General features: G+C 32.7%; 1 protein-coding gene across 1 annotated transcript in view; it reads left to right on the top strand.

Annotated features, from left to right (window-relative positions):
* The window catches only part of Galphas (G protein alpha s subunit), a 70,760-nt gene that overhangs the window by 37,578 nt on the left and 14,894 nt on the right, over nt 1-18,288 (top strand). The window contains exons 6-9 of the mRNA XM_035377914.2: nt 10,630-10,684; nt 10,776-10,849; nt 15,115-15,294; nt 16,052-16,182. Coding sequence (XP_035233805.1) covers nt 10,630-10,684; nt 10,776-10,849; nt 15,115-15,294; nt 16,052-16,182 — 440 coding nt within the window. The remainder of the gene's footprint in view (nt 1-10,629; nt 10,685-10,775; nt 10,850-15,114; nt 15,295-16,051; nt 16,183-18,288) is intronic.

Genomic DNA, 18,288 nt, shown 5'->3' with positions numbered 1-18,288 from the left:
GTAAAAAATCATCCAAATGTGTCGTGTCATAACTATTCGGTTATTGCACTGAAATGCTTATAAAGCGCTTGCGAACAATTTTACTCTTTGCCTGTATTCCTTATATATCACTCTCTTACACTTTCGTCATTGTGACGTACCATTGGTGTCATCTGGTTACTTCCTGAAATTTGTATATGATTCTTGAAGATATGTGTAGTGATTTTACAGATGATATATTTATTTTAGAGTTCGATTTCCGCGTGACTCCGAATTATCCTTAATTTATGGACATGAGTGTATTTTTAGTTCACCTAAACGCCGCATGGGTAGAAACGCCACACCCGCGGAAAATGTAAGTTTTAAACACGTAAACGCCGTGGTGTTTCTTCCAGAAATTACGGTAGTTATTTTACCTGGCCCTATCCAGTTTATCGCCATTCTCAAATTTTTTCCATGTACTAACTCGCAGGGACTAAAACCTGTGCTCTCATGGCTAACAGTTCTGAGGGTGAACAATGCACATGGCAAACATTCTTCCCAGTCCTTCCCGCTTTCCAAGCACAAAGCCTTCAGTACCCTTTTCAAGGTGGAATGCAACCTTTCAACATAATTGCTTTGAGAGTGACACACGGAAGAATAGTACACTTTAATTCCAAACTTACTAAACACACTCAGATGTAGGTTCACTGATCATGATCTACCCAAAACGCACTGAATTTCCTTAGGGTGACCTGATCTAGAAAAGATTGTATCAAGGCTTAAATCACACAATTAGAGCTTAAATTATGTACAGGAATGGCATCTGGATATTTGGAAGCAACACAAATTGACGTAATTAAGTATTTATTTTCACGTGAACTAGGAATCAGAGGTCCTACTGCATCAATATCTAATATGTACACTTCTGATATAATGGGCACAATCTTCGTTGGGGCTTTCTTTTACCCTATTGTTACGTACACGCTGACAAATATCGTTTGTCCTCACAAATTCTTCAATTTCCTGGTAGCAATTTGGCCAGAAATAGTGTGTCAAAACTCTATCCTTGGTTTTTGTTATGCCTAAATGACCAGAGATTTCCTTGTGGCATAACTTCAAGATCCCTTTCCTAAAAACCAGAAGCACACACAGCTGAAGCTTATCTTCCCCGTTTTTAGAATCTGTCACTCTGAGTAGCTTCTCCTATAGAATTATAAACTCTTTTTTGCTTTCCCCTTTCTTCCAGAGGGCCGCTAAACTAGTGCATGTTTTTTATGCTTCCAAGAATTCTGCTGGTGAAACCTTCGCAAGTATAGACCTTTCTTCTGAACTGATGACTGGGATTTCAACAGATTCCTCCGTATTACTTGTTAACTTCCCTTCTTCAGAAACTCATTATTCACAACACCTTCACTTTCTTTCTCTTCCTCATTTTCCGATCTGGAATCTTAAGTCTTCCGCGCGCGCTCTCTCTCTCTAAATTCTTGCTCGCATGTGCCTGATTACAAGTTTACACAGCATTCAAGAGAACCGGTCGTTCCCTAATATTCTCTGTCAACTGTGCAGTTTTACTTCCTACAAATAGTACTCTTTATCTAATTCTACTGGAGTAATGGCTGCCTTTGTGTTGACCACACCAAAATCAGCTTCAATGGTGACTTTTGCCAAAGGTAAACATTTACATTCTGTGTCCAAAGGGTGTTTCACCCATACAGTTTCCCTTAATAAGTCACTAGTATTAATCCAAGTACTATTGTACAGATCTATTCCAGCTCCAGTATCTCTCAGATATTCTCTCTCTACCCCTTTAATTACTGCTTTCTTGAAATATGGCTCAAAACAATTCCCCAAACTCTCCATTCCTAAATTATTCACCAGATTAGCCTTATTCTTTTCCAGCGACGTACAGTTAGGTCAGATATGCCCGTCCTTGGTAACACCTTATTTTCTCTGTTTCTCGAAACGTACTTCATTGAAAGTCTGTTCTTTTTTAGAATCCTCCACTTTCCTATGCTCCTCCGATTTAATTCTTTGATGACCACTACTTTTCTGATTATAACTACCATTGGAATTTACATACCGCTCTCTAACCTTCTCAAATGATTTCTTAAACCCCACTCTCTGTTCTAACCTCCTCATATCTCTTCTCAAAGCCTCATCTCTGTAGCATTTCTCTGTTAAAATAGAAGTTGTTTTAAATTTTTCCCAATTGTCCAAGTAGTGCTCTCTTATTTCTAGAGCGACTCGCCGCTTAATTTGCTCGATGAGTGTAAGTTCCTTAAGACTTTCAAAATTTTGAACTTCCACTGAATCCAACCAATTCTCTAAATGCACTCTCAATTCATACACTAAATCCACCCATAATTCCCTTTATTTTCTCTTCTTTTTACCAGACACAGCCGTGGAAAATTTCAAAAATAGTTCTAATTTTCTCAAATGGATAGATATCTATAAAAAGAATTTTTCTATTAATGAAGAAATTAAAGGTTGACAATTTAAAAAAATGATTTCATATGTGTGTTATGCACCGTACGGAGGGTTGGTAGTATGTATTTTCTCGGCTGATACAATCTCTGTCAGTCCTAAACTCTGCTCCTCGGTGTCTCCCTAATTTCTAAATTTTGGCCATCTTCAATGTCTTAAATTTTGCAAATTTTACCATCCCTAGATTTCATTGTTGGGTGCTTCGCTTAATTCTAAAAATTCTGCCACATTGCTTGTGACCATATATCATTTCATATTTATTCTCCATACTTATATTATCAAAAAATATAAAATTGGCATTTTTTTATATACATTCTAAATACATGAACTTTTTTAGAATAACAGAAATCTTTAATTAAATAATTCTAAAATGGAAGAGAAACCTATTAAAGAAGAAATTGAATGCATAAAGAGAAAATTCTTCAAAAGCATATTGTTGTGGCATTAACATGTTAAGAGATGAAGTAGAAAACTGGTGAGAATATTGGTTTGTTTATTAAAACAAATTTGTTATTGTTAGAAGTGTAGGAAACTGCTATAAATTAGCTATGATACTAACTGGAAATTTTCTCCAAATATCCAATATCATTTCAGAATAAATGTAATAAATTATGTCATAGTTTATACATGCAATATATATGTAATTGCAATTTTAAACAATAAAATGTTCTTAGATTGTGATTTTATAATGTTTTTTAAGGAATATTTTTTAAAAATAAAAATAATTAATAATGACTATGTAAACCTGTAATAACAAAGGGCTTACGAAAATGTAAAAATTAATGTAAAACTTCATTCCTTACAGCTAAAAAAACTTGAAATAATACAAAACAACTTATCACCTCTAGTACTTCATTGGCTTATTCTAATTTTGAAGTATATTATCTGGGGTACAACTGTAGCAAATCTACATGAAGCTCTGACATTAACTGCGGTCAGGCATTCAAAGCATAACTAGTTTTCAACACTTACTGACTGTTACATCAGGCCTTCAGGTCTGTTCTGATCAGCGAGTCTCTCTCTTTATGCAAGCAGCAACGAAGCTTGTATTATGACTCATGCTTATTATGATTTTTCTTCTCATTTTAATCTATGCCACTTGGCATAAAATTTTCCTATTTACTGAACCTCTGGATTGAACAAATATGTGATGAAATGGGGCGTAAAAGAAAAATCAATATAAAGCTAACTGTAAATAAAATATCACTAATCTTTAAAATACACTGAAGAGGCAAAGCATATGATCACCTGCTCACTAATGCATTATGTAACCTTTAGCCTGCAAAACAGCTGCAACTTCCCTTGGCATGGACGCCATATATGCTTGGTAGATGACTGGAGACAGGTTGTACCAAATGTCTAAGCAGCGGTCATGCAATGTCTAGATATTCCGAGATGGTAGTGTTTGATCTCTGAGCTGCTACTCAAATGTGGTGTATCGTGTAGGGTTATGAAGTCGGAATTGGAGTTGGGCAGATTTTAGGGTATTCGATTCTACTCCTTTTTTGGAGTCACTAAAAATGCATTAACTCCGACTCCAGTTTTTGTTGGACAGTTTGAATTTGAAATGAAGTTGAAGTGAATTGGAAAAAAAATTTAATGACAAACTGAGTTAATATTTTATTTATGGACTATATACATTTATAAATACTTATTTTCTATTTTATTGATTACTAATATATAAATATTAGGGAGCAGGATGGATGTGATATTTGCCATTATTGATTAAACTGTTTCATTTAGTTGTGAATCTCATTGGTAAATTTAGGTAAGCAGCAAAAACTCCCAAAATTGATGCTATTCTTAGGAAGCGAGCAGGAAAAGGAGCTATTATTGATCAAGCAAAGCATTGGAGAAATACATATTTGATGATATGGAGGCTGTTAGAATCAAGAGCTTTTTTAGAAGATGTATATATAACCTCAATGTTTCACTTCCAGAAAGACTGTGGAATGATCTTGCAGAATTGGAAACTCTTCTTTCTTCACTGTATATAGCCACAAAAAAGCTACAATCTGAAGAATTAACAGGAGGCAAGACTGGAAGAATGTGATGTTTCTTCTTTCTCAAATGGAGGGTTTATTGCAGAAGGGAGGAATCATTTCTTCAATGAAGAAAAGAGAAACTAGTTTGCTAGACAATGAGATCTTGCTGAGTTCAATATATGTAGATCCTAAACGCCAAATTTTTTTGAATGATGAACAAATTAAAAACTCAGAACTGCTGACATTGCAACTGAGTCTCTGTCATCCTCTTCCAGTCATGAATTAGATTTTGAGAAATAATTGGATAATATTGAAAATGCTAAGGCAAAGCAAATGAAAATAAAGAACCAAGAGCCTTTAGATATAAAAATAAAAAAAAGTACAAACAAGATTTCTACTCAACCTTTGAAGAACTAGAGAAATATGATTGCTCTCGCAAGACACCTCTTGTAGAACTTATCAAAATCTACCTTAAAAGTTGAAAGAAATAGCCCTAACAGTAACAGCTCTTCCTCAAGTCAGTGTGGAAAGACTCTTCTCATTCCTGAAGTTTATCAAATCGGATCTATGGTCTTAGAAATTACTAATGCCAGTTTTTCCATTTCATAATAAAGGCTAATTAATATAAATAATTTGCTATGCATCAAATTATTTGTGGCATCTTCTACTTCTTTTATATTAAAAAAATAAGCTATAACTAATGTGTGTATGTTTACATATATATGAGGGAGTCGTTAAAATTCCAGGAGTCGGAGTGGGTCATTTTCCCTACCAACTCCACAGCCCTGCTATTGGTTTAAGGTCTGGCAAGTTAGGCAGCTAGGATATTAATTGGAATTTATCCTTGTGCTCCTTGAACCACCCCAACACAGTTCAAGCCTTGTGACATGGAGTGTTGTCCTTTCCATTTCTAGTTGGGAATTTCTAGTTGCAACTTATGTTCAAATAGTTCGCAACTTTCATGGTCTCTTATACCACAATTAATGATCCCAAAGCCACCCACGAGAACGTTCCGCAAAGCATAATACTGCCACCACCAGCCTGTGTATGATCTGCTGGATGAGGGGGAGCAATTGTTCGCTTGGAAGACGACATACCTTGATAAGACCATCATCGTAATGAATGAGAAATTGTGATTCATCCGACCAGGCAACTGTCTTCCACTTATCCATGGTCCAATCTCGATGTTTCCGTGCCCACTCTAGGCGTAGTTGACAATGACGCTTGGTCAGCAGAGGCACACGTGTGGGGTGTCTTCTGCACAGTCCCATATCCAACAGTGTCCACTGAACTGTGTGTTCCAAAACACTTGCACCTGCATTGTATTGTGCTGTCAGCTGAGCCACTGTCTTGTGCCGATTTTGCTGTATCAAGCGGGACAGTCTCCAATGTCCTTTTTCTTTGATGACGTGTGGATATCCAACACCTTGGCATCTACTGCTAGTTTCACCATTATTTATCCACTTTAAATTAGATCGTGAACAACCTACCAGTCATGCAGTTTCAGAGACACTCATTCCAATTTTCCAGGTGATTACAATCTGCCTTCTGTCAAATTCACTTAGTTCAGCAGCCTTTCCAATCACTCACAAAACTAAGTGAAAGACTGATTCCTTACCTTCTCCAGCAGCAGTTAAATACCCTTCCCACGTAATCATGTGCCCTGTACGTCATCCAGATGAGTTCATTGAAAAAATGTGGGAATGGTCAATGTTTTGGCTCGTCTGTGTATGTCCAACTACCATAAGTGTAAAATAAAAGTATGTCAGGAAATTTTGTGATTTAATGTTGATTAATAAATTTTACATTAATTTTATTCTCAAATTTGTTTTATAATTCTGTTGAATATTAAATTATGTTTGATAATAATGCATCTTACTGTTTTATTTTTAACATGGTATTACAAAAGGGAATTTCTGACATATATATCTTTAATTTATTCAGTTGCCATTTACTAGTAGGTTTAAAAAAAGAGTGTGCACATGTATAATTAGGCATAACTCAAAAATGATTAGCTGTAGAACATAGAAATTTTGTATAGAGGACTGCTATTACATCTAGCTGTGTACCTCCTTTTTTTTTATTGCAATCAGCAGTAACAAAAGTATATGTGTGTGTGTGTGTGTATAAACAAGTAAAATCAAAAATACATTTAAAATTCATCCCATGTTCAAATCAGATTAAAGCACATGCAAAAAACTGAAGCACAGCAAACTGTAAGAAATAGGACGCAAAATATGCCAAAAATGAAAAATGAAATGTACATCTTTCACTGTGTCATCAGGGGGTTAGTATAACTGAAGAAGTGTTACAAAATGTCCAGCTGCAGTAAGATAGCTTCCCCGTAAGGTGGTTTTAGGGTTGCCATTAAATGGCAAGGAAAGGCAGAGTTGTCACATTTGGTGTGAAATAGCCCATTTAACGACAGAATTGGCAATATGCCATGGATGGATGGAAAATCTTCTAGAACAAATTCATATCGATTTGGCTCAGAATGTTCTCGGAGGCAGGCCAAACCCTGCCTGTATGCGGAGAAGCAGTCGATTGTGAGTCTACTTTTGAGTTGGCCATCAGAGTATCGAGTGTCTTGTAGTCTGTCGAGTTGATTGTCAGTCTAGTGTCAAGGTATCTTGTCATTGTATTGAGAGTGTGTATCGTTAAGGCTATTGAGTGCATTGTGAGTCGTAGCCTTGAGAGTAAGTTGAGTTTCGAGAACAACCGAACCGAGTCAGGAGCTGTACTCTATTGCTTTGCCGTGAAGCTGTCTTCACTGTTATAGCCATCCTGCTGATTGTTTCAGCATGTTTGTCATAGTTTTCCTAAGATTGTAAACGTGTTTCTAGGAGCTGCCTAAGTAATATTGACTAATAAATTGTTTTCATTCTTCGTCAAGTGTTGCCGTGAATCACTCCAAATCCAGGAACCCGTAAGAAACGCAACAATTAGTGTCAGGAGTGAGGTTTATGAGTGAATGCCAGTGACCGGCATACAGGAAAAGGCCATGGCAGAGGAAATGAAGTTTACAGACTTTTTAGCAGCTGTAAAAACCGGACAGGAAGAGATGAAAGCCAAATGAAAAGAGATGAAATTCGCCCAAGAAAAGCCACTAGAGCAACTCCAGCGGATGAAAGTGGAGCTTACAAAAGAAATTGGATCCAAAATAGTAGACATGGAAATGACAGTAGTGGCATCTAAAGAATCAAAGAATGAAGGAAGTAGCTGATGAAGTGCCCAAGAAAGATCAAGAAATGAAGGATGAAACATCTAATGAGATTAAAGAAAAGGAATGAAAATATAAAGAAATGGATGCGAAAGAAGCTCTGATTCTTAAGTGTCTGAAGTTGAAACAGAAGAAAGTTGTAATACTGTTTGTAAAGATGTAGAAATAACAGAAGTGGCTAGTAAAGTATCTGAAAAAGGTGAAAAATAATTCATGGAAATAAAGTTCTTGATTCTTAAGTGCCTGAAGTAGAAGTGGAAGAAAGTGAAAGTGCAACTGTTATGTTCATAGAAACTGACAGTGAAGTTATGAAGTTGCAGTTAGCAAGTATTGAACCATCTGAAAATTTATGTTATGCAGAGATGGAAGAAGCTGATGTACAGCTTAAGCAGAGTGCTCCAGTATTGCAAGAAAATACAACCAGTTTTCAAACTAAGCATGTGCCTTGCAGTACAGTTTGTACAGACACAAACTTGATTCTAAACCAAGATACTTCTGTTTGTGAAGGATCGGATTCTATTCATAACTCTGATGCAAACATTGGAACTGGCTCTCAGGAAGTAGAAGAAAATAAGCATGTACAAACTTTAAAAATACCGAGGTGAATTGTACACACGATGCGAATAAGCTACAGAGTGGTGAATAAAATCCTGTACATGATCTTCCTGTACATGAAAGGTCTGAAAGGACTGAATCTTCAGACTGTGATATGCAAAACAGAAATCCATCTGAGAACTGCAGTGAAAGAGTATTTGACTCGGATATAACTTGATGAAAAGCCTAAATTTTAAATTGATTAAACTCTGTAAAAGTAATTTTTAAAAAATCTATTGTAATATAAAAATGTAGAATTAAAAATCAATAATTTGGAAAAGAAAAAGAAAGAAAAACATTGCATTGCTTGGGATATGAATATGAATCCTCGAAGATTACCAGTTTTTAGTTCAAGTGAAGTATTAAGTCACAGTTCAACGAAGGGAAAAGTTGTGCTTAGTTCAATGAATGCAATAAGTTGTAGGGTAAACTACAAATTTTAAACTGAATAAACTCAGTAAAAATAATTATAGAATATATATATATAAATTTTGAAAGCCTTCAGATTTTATATTACGTCCAAGGTAACCTTTTTTTTTTCATTTTTTCCTCATTTACATACACATTTTGAGAGCATTTGGGCTAACACCACTTTAGGCAAAAAATATTTAAAAACAGCCTATTTTTAGAATTTATAACGCTCTAGTCTCACACGCTGGAGATAAAAATGTTTATTTCTGTACAGTGTTGCCATTGCTAGCTTTGAAATTGTTTAGTTTTAGCCAAAACTTCATTAAAGTTTTGCAAAATATGAAATACACAATTAAACAAATATAAAATTCAGGCCTTCCAAGTGTCCAAATTTGGGTGGAGGACTACATTATTCAAAATTTGATGGCTCTAGGTACTGTTTTCTTTTCGCAGTGAAAAAAAAAAAAAAAAAAAAAAAAAAAAAATGCATACATTCATGAAAATTCTTCATTATTTAATTTCTTTAAATATAATATGAGATGATAATATTTTGTTGCAACAATTTTAAGAGACTTTTTTTATAGTGATTCAACGCAAGATCCTGTTTTGAGACTAATAGCCCTTCTAAGTTAAATGCTTCTTTGAGCTAAAAACAAAGGGAAAAACTTTTTTGCAATATAAAATATGTAGAAGTAAAAAATTAATAATTTAAAAAAACAAAAAAGTATTGAAATACCTAGATAATGAATCCTAAAAAGACCTACAATTTGAGTTCAAGTGAAGTATTAATTCGCTTCAATTCATTGAATGGAAAAAGTTGTAGTGTTTAGTTCAATGAATGGAATAAATTTTACAACATATAGAATAATGTTTAATAATAAAACAATAATAATTTCAAAACGTAAAATAAGAATTGTGAAATACAAATAAATTTAAAAAAAATTTGTGATGTAGTAAAGGCTGTTTCTAGTAAACTATGAGTGAGCTTAGAGAATGCTAAACAGGAATTTAGGGGAAAAAAAAGTTATGAATTATAGGTACTTAAAAGAGAATAAAGGCAAAAAACAAGAGAAGTTGTCAAATGTCAATAGAACTCAATCAAGTGGGTTTTCTTGAGACTTAGCTAAAGTATACACATTTTGTTCATAAAAAAGATAGAAAGCTATTAGGTAGTCTAGTCTACATTAAGATCAGTCTTAGAATTTTGACAAGAAGTCTAATTTAACTATACTGAGAACATCCAAACTATACCACCATAATGATTTAGGTATGTTATCCTTAAAAATAGCAGTTTTATTATTTTATTTTTATTTTTATTTATTTATTCCACAAACCCCTTGTCCATCTTAAAAGTTTTACTTAACCTTTATTTTTGCAATTGTTGGTCGCAGACATATACATCTAATAAGCAGAAGCATTTTAAATGACAAAAATATTCATGTTTGGGCAGTTTCAAATTTAAAAAAAAAACCTATATATTTTGGAAATTTTTATAATCGTTAAAAAAAAAAATGAAAATACAAGAAGTTTAACTTCCATGCGACAAAAATTGATGCAGTATTTAATTTCAAAATTTGCAATTTTGATATCATTTACAACTTGCCTTGAAAAATCAGTTTAATAAAGTTTAATTGGAGGAAATATCCTCAAATGAAGTGCAGCAAAAAATGTGTATAATTTAATAGATGTACAAAGAAGGCATATTGTGTCCACATCAGATTTTTGTATTTGAGGTTGTAGGAACACTGTTTGAACATTTTGCTCATTAAATAATAACATGCGTTAGTTACTCTAAAATTGATAGTTTTGTATAATACTCAGCAGTTAAAGTCCCTTCTTAATTTCGTATTTTACATTGTCATGTGTTTTTTCCTTTGTATTTTTAAATGCTGTGTTTTAGGTATGATTTTTTTAGTTGCATTAATGAGATATCTAAATTATAATAGTAATAATTTAATATTTTTCTTTTTTCAGTTTCTTAGATAGGGTAAATGTTATAAAGAAACCTGACTATACTCCATCAGAGCAGGTGAGACTAATTCCGTATTTGAGAATAAAATGTTATAAATTTATTTAAAATTTAGGCCATGTTAAATACATAATTTTATTTAACTTTGTAGGATATTCTCCGATGCCGAGTGTTGACATCAGGAATATTTGAAACTAAATTCCAAGTGGATAAAGTAAATTTTCAGTATGTCAGATTTTTATGTATTTCATCATTAAAAAATTACTATTGTCGTGTGCTTTGAAAAGAATTAATCTTTTGATAATATTTTAGTGTTGAAGGAACATGTGTAGCATATTAAGGGACAAACTCTATTTGGGAACACGTGTTGGTTTGGAAATCATGTAGCATTTGATATTACTTATTAAATCAGTCCATTATTTTCTAAATATGGCTAGACATTGGAGATATTTGTTTAAAGGTGTTGTTTAAATCATTAATGTATTATTAAATGTGAAAGTAAGTGATGTTCATTAGCTTAAAGGTTGTGTTTGAATCGCAATTGAATGAGCTAATTGCACTTCTGCTGCTGCCAAAAGTGTTGAATTTTAATTTGGGGTGATGTTGAGAGTTTGACTTAGTATGAAACTTGGGTCCCTACCCAAGGAGCATATTTGCTGTAAGTTAGTTAAACATTGACTTCTAATAGGTGCTTTCATTGAGCTTAGCAAAACAGATGAAAAGGTTGTCAACCTATGACATGTCAGGAAAAACAGTGCATGAAGAAGATGAATGACTGGTATGTCAGCAGGTACTTCACTTAACTCTTTGCGCCACAGTGTGTCCGGTCTGGACACACCTAAAAATTTCCTTCTGTATGCACAGAAAAATTGAATGAAAAAGGATTTATAGGTTACTCTGAACCTTCTTTATTTATAGTAGATGGCAGCTCAACACAAACCAATTCATATATTTTAGCCATGTTTAGCTTTTTAGGACCCTCATTTTTCAAAGAAATCTTCCAGATTTTTTTTTTTTTAGGTTATAAAAGGAATTGTTTGAAAAGAAATTTCTATTATTTTTTTGGCTGTATGCTAATCTCCTTGTTCTATATTAGTTTAAAATTTTTACCTTGAAATCTTGCCTAATATCAAACGGCGAACCCTAGGTTTGCTCAGACTGGGCTCACCAATAATCTAGGACAACTGAGAGTCTGTATTCTTTGTTTCTCCGCATCTCATTGGTCAGTTCATTGACAACAATGCTCATTTCAGTACTCTTTTTGAAGCTCTATTCAATCAGTGTGTCCACTTTGGGCACACCCATAGAATTAAAACGATAAGTGCTATCTTCACAAAATTTTACTTGTATACTCCCTAGGCCTAATTAGACTGCGTACCTTTCCTTTTTTTTTTTTTAATCAAAATTCCAATTTTAAAAGGTAGCATGCCGGGAAAGGTTAACAGTTCCATACATGTTGTCTGGTCTAACATTTCATAGAAATGCGGTCAGAAACACTCTACTAGGTCTTTATTAACAGTATAGGCTTTGACAGCTATTTTCCATGTCAGGATTCCATGCATCGCATTGTTGCGCAGCAATGCAGAGAATCATGGGTACTGACCACGTTGATAATCAAAACGACACACATGAGAGATATGCGCGTTGGGAGGACACACTGTCTTCACAGCTGCATTTCATGGCTTCTGCAATGGGACTATATAGCATTGAACTTACTCATCTTCAGCATTGCGCATCTTCAAAGGAGAATGCAAATTTCCCAACAAAATGAAATAAATGCGAGTTGTTTTTGTTTGCAAATAATAATGCATTTTCTGCTGAATAAAATTTGCTTTGAAACAAAGTTCTTTCAGCTGTATTAATCAAAATTCCAGAAATTGTTATTTTTTTAATTTTGCAGTCTTTCGTCTATCATCTGAAATGATTTCCAGGTATTCCACAGTTGAAAAGATGTAATATTGCTAAGACAGGAAAATTTGTTACTTGCACTTATGATATGTTTCTGTTCATGTTATGCAGTTTCACATCTTTATCTCATTCTGGTAGCACATATAAATTTGCTGATAAGAGAGTGGTGTGTGCTGACTTAGAAAAATACAGTATACATGTAGGTGGTAATTTTTCTGTTTTGTACCAGTAACTACACTGTGTTAAAAAAGGGGGGGTCCAGTTCTGTATCTCCTGTTCTACTGGGCCAGTTGATGAAATTCAACTTGCATTTTTCATGTCTCGAAAGCACGACTTAGGATATGTATTAAGTTTATATATAGCACTGTTCTAATATAAGTATTTTGACACAAAATCAGACTTTTTCTGAAATGACGTGGTAATTTTTTTTCCATATATCTGTTTTTTTATTAAATTTATTTGATTCTTCCTTTGATATTTTGAAATTTAAGTTCATTTTATACGATTTATTTTTTAAAAAATTTTATAAATTTTTCGAACAAATTTTTGAATTATGAGCTATAAAATTTTTACCATCATCTTAAAGTAGAGGTATTTCTAAGCATACATGCAAAAAATTAGTTTTTATTAAAAATTTCAGAAGCTATACGTGAATTTATATATTGGCACATTTTGAAATTTGGCATATTTGTTGAAAGCGATAGTAACGTTAAATGGGGTTTAGGCACTTTGTTAAAATTATTTGAAAGTAGAAACGATGTGATTTTTTTCCCCCGCTTATGCACAATTTGAAAAGCTAGGAACACTGTGACTTTTTTCCTGCTCCTCCACAATGGAAGGGAAAGGTTGCTATATATTAAGGAGTTTGGCAAGTGAATTATTCTTGGCGCAAACTGAAAAAATTGTGCCAAGATAAATTTTTTAATTTCTCTGTAAATTTCGCACCAAATTTTACAGAATATTTAGGCATAATTTGAGTCGTAGAATCGAAATATGGGAAAAAATGGCATGTTATCTCAGAAAAAATCCGATTTTGTGTCAGAAAAAACCTATGTTGGGACAATGCTATATATAAATCGAATATATATCCTAAGTCGTGGTTTCGAGACGAAAAACGCAAGTTGAACTTTGTCTATCGGCCCAGTAGAACACGAGATATAGAACTGTCCCTCTTCTTTTTCTTCTTCTCTTTTGTTTGTTTGTTTGTTCAGTGTATCAGTAGTTATTAGTAAAGCAATGATTTTTTTGTTTTGTTTCTAGTTAGCAAATGTTCATTCATTCTGTAGAACAGTTTGGTAGGATTTCTGCCATGTGCAGGTCTGTGTCTCTCAGTGATATTATTCCTTTCTGAGAAGTAATTGTTGAAAAATTGTCAAGCAATTCTAAAAGAAAACTCATATTTTGTTATATAAAACCATAGTGTTCAATTGCTTTCAAATTTCTCACATGTTAGATTAATCCTGAAGGCAGTGTGTGTGAGAAAGAATGGTTAAAAGTATGTAAATCAAAAATTCTAACTTTAACTCAAAAAAACCCTTGGGCCTCTATTTTAGTTTGTTTATTTCCCCTTTTGATTTTAAAACTAGTCGCTGCTTGTAATAAAGCTGTGTAATAACGCTTTCAATTGTGTCATTTCAAAATGAATCTTTTTTGCATGATATTTATTTGCATAGTGCTAATGATGCAGACAGCTGAAACTAAGTTAACTATTCAAAATAAAATTTAAACTAAATAATTCTGAGCAAGTATTCATTCTTGAAATGTTGCATATTTTTTACTCACTTCTCTGCTTTCTGAGCGTACTTTGCTCAGAAATAGCAGAAATTTAAAAATAGCTCCAATTTCTTCCTCAGATATGAAAAGTGTCAAAATTCATTAAAAAGGATGTGTTTAGTCTCTTTTTATGTATGTGTGTGTGTGTGTTTCAGCAAAAATATTCTTCTGCAGTAAAAGCATTGTTTTATCAAAAAATGAAAAGTGTTAAATCTGCCTCAAATGTTTGAAATCCTAGAGAACCTTAGTGATTTGAAAGCAAATCTAAAATGAATGCATTATCAAGGTTGTTAATTAAATAAAAGAGAATTGTTTAATGATGTTATAAAATCTCAGATTGTGTTAAAAAATGAAAGTCCTGATGAAGTAAAATTATGGCAAACAACATTTATGATAATTTAAAAAATAATACTAAGTTATGCAACATATCAACATGACAACTCATAAGCACCTTTGAAACAAATCACAGCACAGAATAACTTTTGGGAATTTTATGCTACTGTTATATATTTGATAACCTATCAGGGTCCTTGCAGAATCACCCCAATAAAAAAGAGGTAAAGTTTACCTTGTACCAAAATGCATTCATAGGAAATGTTTAGATTATGCTTTAGAAATAAAGTAATTATTTCTAAAGGAAAAAGAGAGAGAGAGAAAAGAAGTATAAGAAAGTGTATTTTTAAAGATATGGAATTTAAACCTGTATTTTTAATGTGTCTTTCAAAGTAACATTTTTAATCGTATTGCAAAATAAATGCATAATTTTGATTTTGCTCTTTATTAATTTAAAAAATTACTTATTTCTGTAGCATGTTTGATGTTGGTGGTCAAAGAGATGAAAGGCGAAAGTGGATTCAGTGTTTTAACGATGTTACTGCTATCATATTTGTAACTGCTTGCAGTAGTTATAACATGGTTTTGAGAGAAGATCCAAATCAGAACAGACTCAGGGAATCACTGGATTTGTTCAAAAGCATTTGGAATAACAGGTAATTTTACAATCTATTTTTTACAAATTTATGATTCTTAAATAAATTGTATGTGTAGTACTTATAATTCTGTGCTGCCTTTTTTTTTAATGATGTATTATATTTTTGTCTTAATTTTGAGCTTTTATTTATCATAGTATTTATTTATGCTTATATTTGGAATCATGTCAACCCATAACTCTCCTAGTTAACTCATGCTGTTTCAGTTAAACTTTTTCTAAATGAAATATAAATAATGAATTAGGAAAGAACTCACGTTTATGAGAAAGGAAAAACAAAAAGACTTTTTTCATGAAAAATATAAATTCCAGAGCCTTGAAATTTTTAGCACGATTAATTCGAAGCTTTTTTACATTAATACATAATTATCTTCATTTTCTTTTTGAATTATTTCTTATATTTGCATTAGTATTTTCATGTGATTTTTGTCTTTGATTATGTTTATGAATTTTAAATTTGAAGCTCATTATTTGTGTAATTTTTTTTTTTAAATTGTGCATTAATTTAAAGCTTTTTTTTTTAATATTAATATAGAATTGATTTTATCTTCTGTTAGATTTGTTTATTATATTTTCAAGTGAATTTTGTCGTTGTTGAAACAGGATTTTTAAATTTAATTATTGTAATTCATTGGATTTTAATATAAGAGAGTACATTTATTTTAAGAAACAGTAAAATTTTATTAAGAATTACTTTTGTAAATTTTAGTATTCAATAAATATTAATGTAAATTCATATTTTTTAATGCTTCAAAAAGATGGCTTCGTACAATATCAGTTATTTTGTTCCTCAACAAGCAAGATCTATTAGCCGAAAAAATAAAAGCAGGAAAATCAAAGCTTGTAGATTATTTTCCCGATTTTGCTCATTATCAGACTCCACCAGATGGTAAGTGCTTTATTTAAAGATTTCTGATTTATCAATATTAATGATTATAATAAGTTATTTTAATTTAAATATTACATACATATCTGTAATTAAAGTTCATTTAACTAACCTTATTGCTGTATAATTATTGAATATAATAAGCATATTTTTAATACTAGCTAGTTGTGGCTGTACATAAGGTGTGTTTCCCATGCTCTTTTAAATTCACAACCTACCTACGTGCAGTTACTCTAAAAAGTGGAAAAAGTCTGACAAGAAATTAATGTGATAGTAAAACAATTAATTCAATGATATTTAAAAATTAGCAATTAATTACTAATGATTCATGCAGAAAATTTTTGCTGATTGTCCTGCCGTAAAGCATTAATGTACAAAAGTATTTGCAGGGTAAACACATTTTGATTTTATTCTTGGGAGTTGTGTCTTCACAATTAGTACAGTGAAAATCTTTTAACACGAAACTGAGGGGCTTCAAATATTTTTTGTGTTAAAAGAAATTCTTGTTAAAGGATACTGAAAATATATATATTTAATAAAATTAAGTTTATTAGAGTACATTTCATTTAAATATATATATATATGCATGTATTTAATAATAATCAATGAAACAAAAACATCCACAAGAACTTAATGAAATTTAATACAAAATTTTTACGTTTTTTGAAAAACAAAACATTTATTGAGTTTTGGGGAAATAATCCGATATTTTTCTTTCCATTGTCTTTTTAGCATCAAATTGTTCATTCATTCATTTTGTTATTCATATTACCTTTGGAATGTGCATATAAATAACTGTGCATACTTTTCACGAGTTTCCAGGGGTGTTTGTGCTCCGGGAAAACCCCGGAATTCCGGGGATCGTCGTTCGAAAGGAAGTAGGAATAATAATGAATTATTTATTTTGATCTGGGTAATTTTGCTTGCTTTGAAAGCAGAAAACGCAAGGTCAGTGTGTGTGGTGAAAACTTTTCCTTTCTTTTTCCAAAGGCGCAGTGATAATGCGTGAAAAGGGGGGGAAAACTTTCCTTATTGCGAGTTATGACTCATTCCCCCGGTTCTCGGACATTCTCTTCTGGATTCTTTTCGGCAAGTAGGCGCGGCAGAAAAAAAAGGGAGAGACTTCGTTTGACCAGATGTGCGATCACGTGACTCTGGGTTCAAAGGTCTTATCTCTCCTGGCGTAGCGCCAATAAGTAGAGAAGGGGGATTTTTTGCCCTATTAACTATTTGCCATTGATCGCTTCTCAACTTTTTTTTCTCCGCTGTGTAAAATTTTCGTTTCATTTATTGATGCACGTGTAAATTTTTCGTTTCGTTTATTGAAATATTTTTTTATTTATGTACACAAGAGAATTTCACTATGAAATTTCTCGATATAAATAGTGATATTATACAATTAGAAGAAGGTGTCCGGAATGCATTTAGGTGGAATTGGATTGAACGGAGAGATGGTAATGGGGATACCATCGGCACATGGTGCAAGAAAATAAATGTTGCTGGACAAGCATATTGTGTTTTTTGTAACTCACTGCTGAAGTATAGTGGGGAAGGATTCAAGTCTTTCACAAATCATTCTAAAACTGTGACGCACATAAAATATTCAAAGTGCATTAGATATTCAATGACTTTAAGTAACTATGCTAATTCAAAAAATACTGATGACTTACTGGAGACTGATGCTCGGCCATTGGATATAGTGACAAGAAAAGCACGCCAAGAGGTATTAATAACTTCGCTTATCGCCGAGAATTCTCTTTCTTTCAATGTAGCTCCCAATTTAATTGAACTCTGCAAACAGTTGAGCCGCGATCAGACGGCACTAAACTTGTTGGAAATGTCCAGGACTACTGCATGTTATAAGATGAAATATGGGCTCGCAAAAACTATTAAGGAAAATATCATTAAAACTTTAAAGGAGACTCCATTTTCTCTAAATTTGGATGAAAGTACTAGCAATGCTCAAGAAAGTATACTGGCAATATTGGTGCAGTTTTATGACAACAATCAAAATGAAGTTGTAGTTCATCATTTTGCATCTCTAAAGATGGAATCTTGCAATTCAGAAGCTGTTTTTAAAGCACTTGTTAATACTATTGAAGATAATAA

The sequence above is a fragment of the Stegodyphus dumicola genome, chromosome 2 (assembly GCF_044657685.1).
Source record: "Stegodyphus dumicola isolate Sdum_Otavi_A_Nest chromosome 2, ASM4465768v1".
NCBI lineage: Eukaryota > Metazoa > Arthropoda > Arachnida > Araneae > Eresidae > Stegodyphus > Stegodyphus dumicola.
This window is presented reverse-complemented; position numbering and strand designations above follow the sequence as displayed.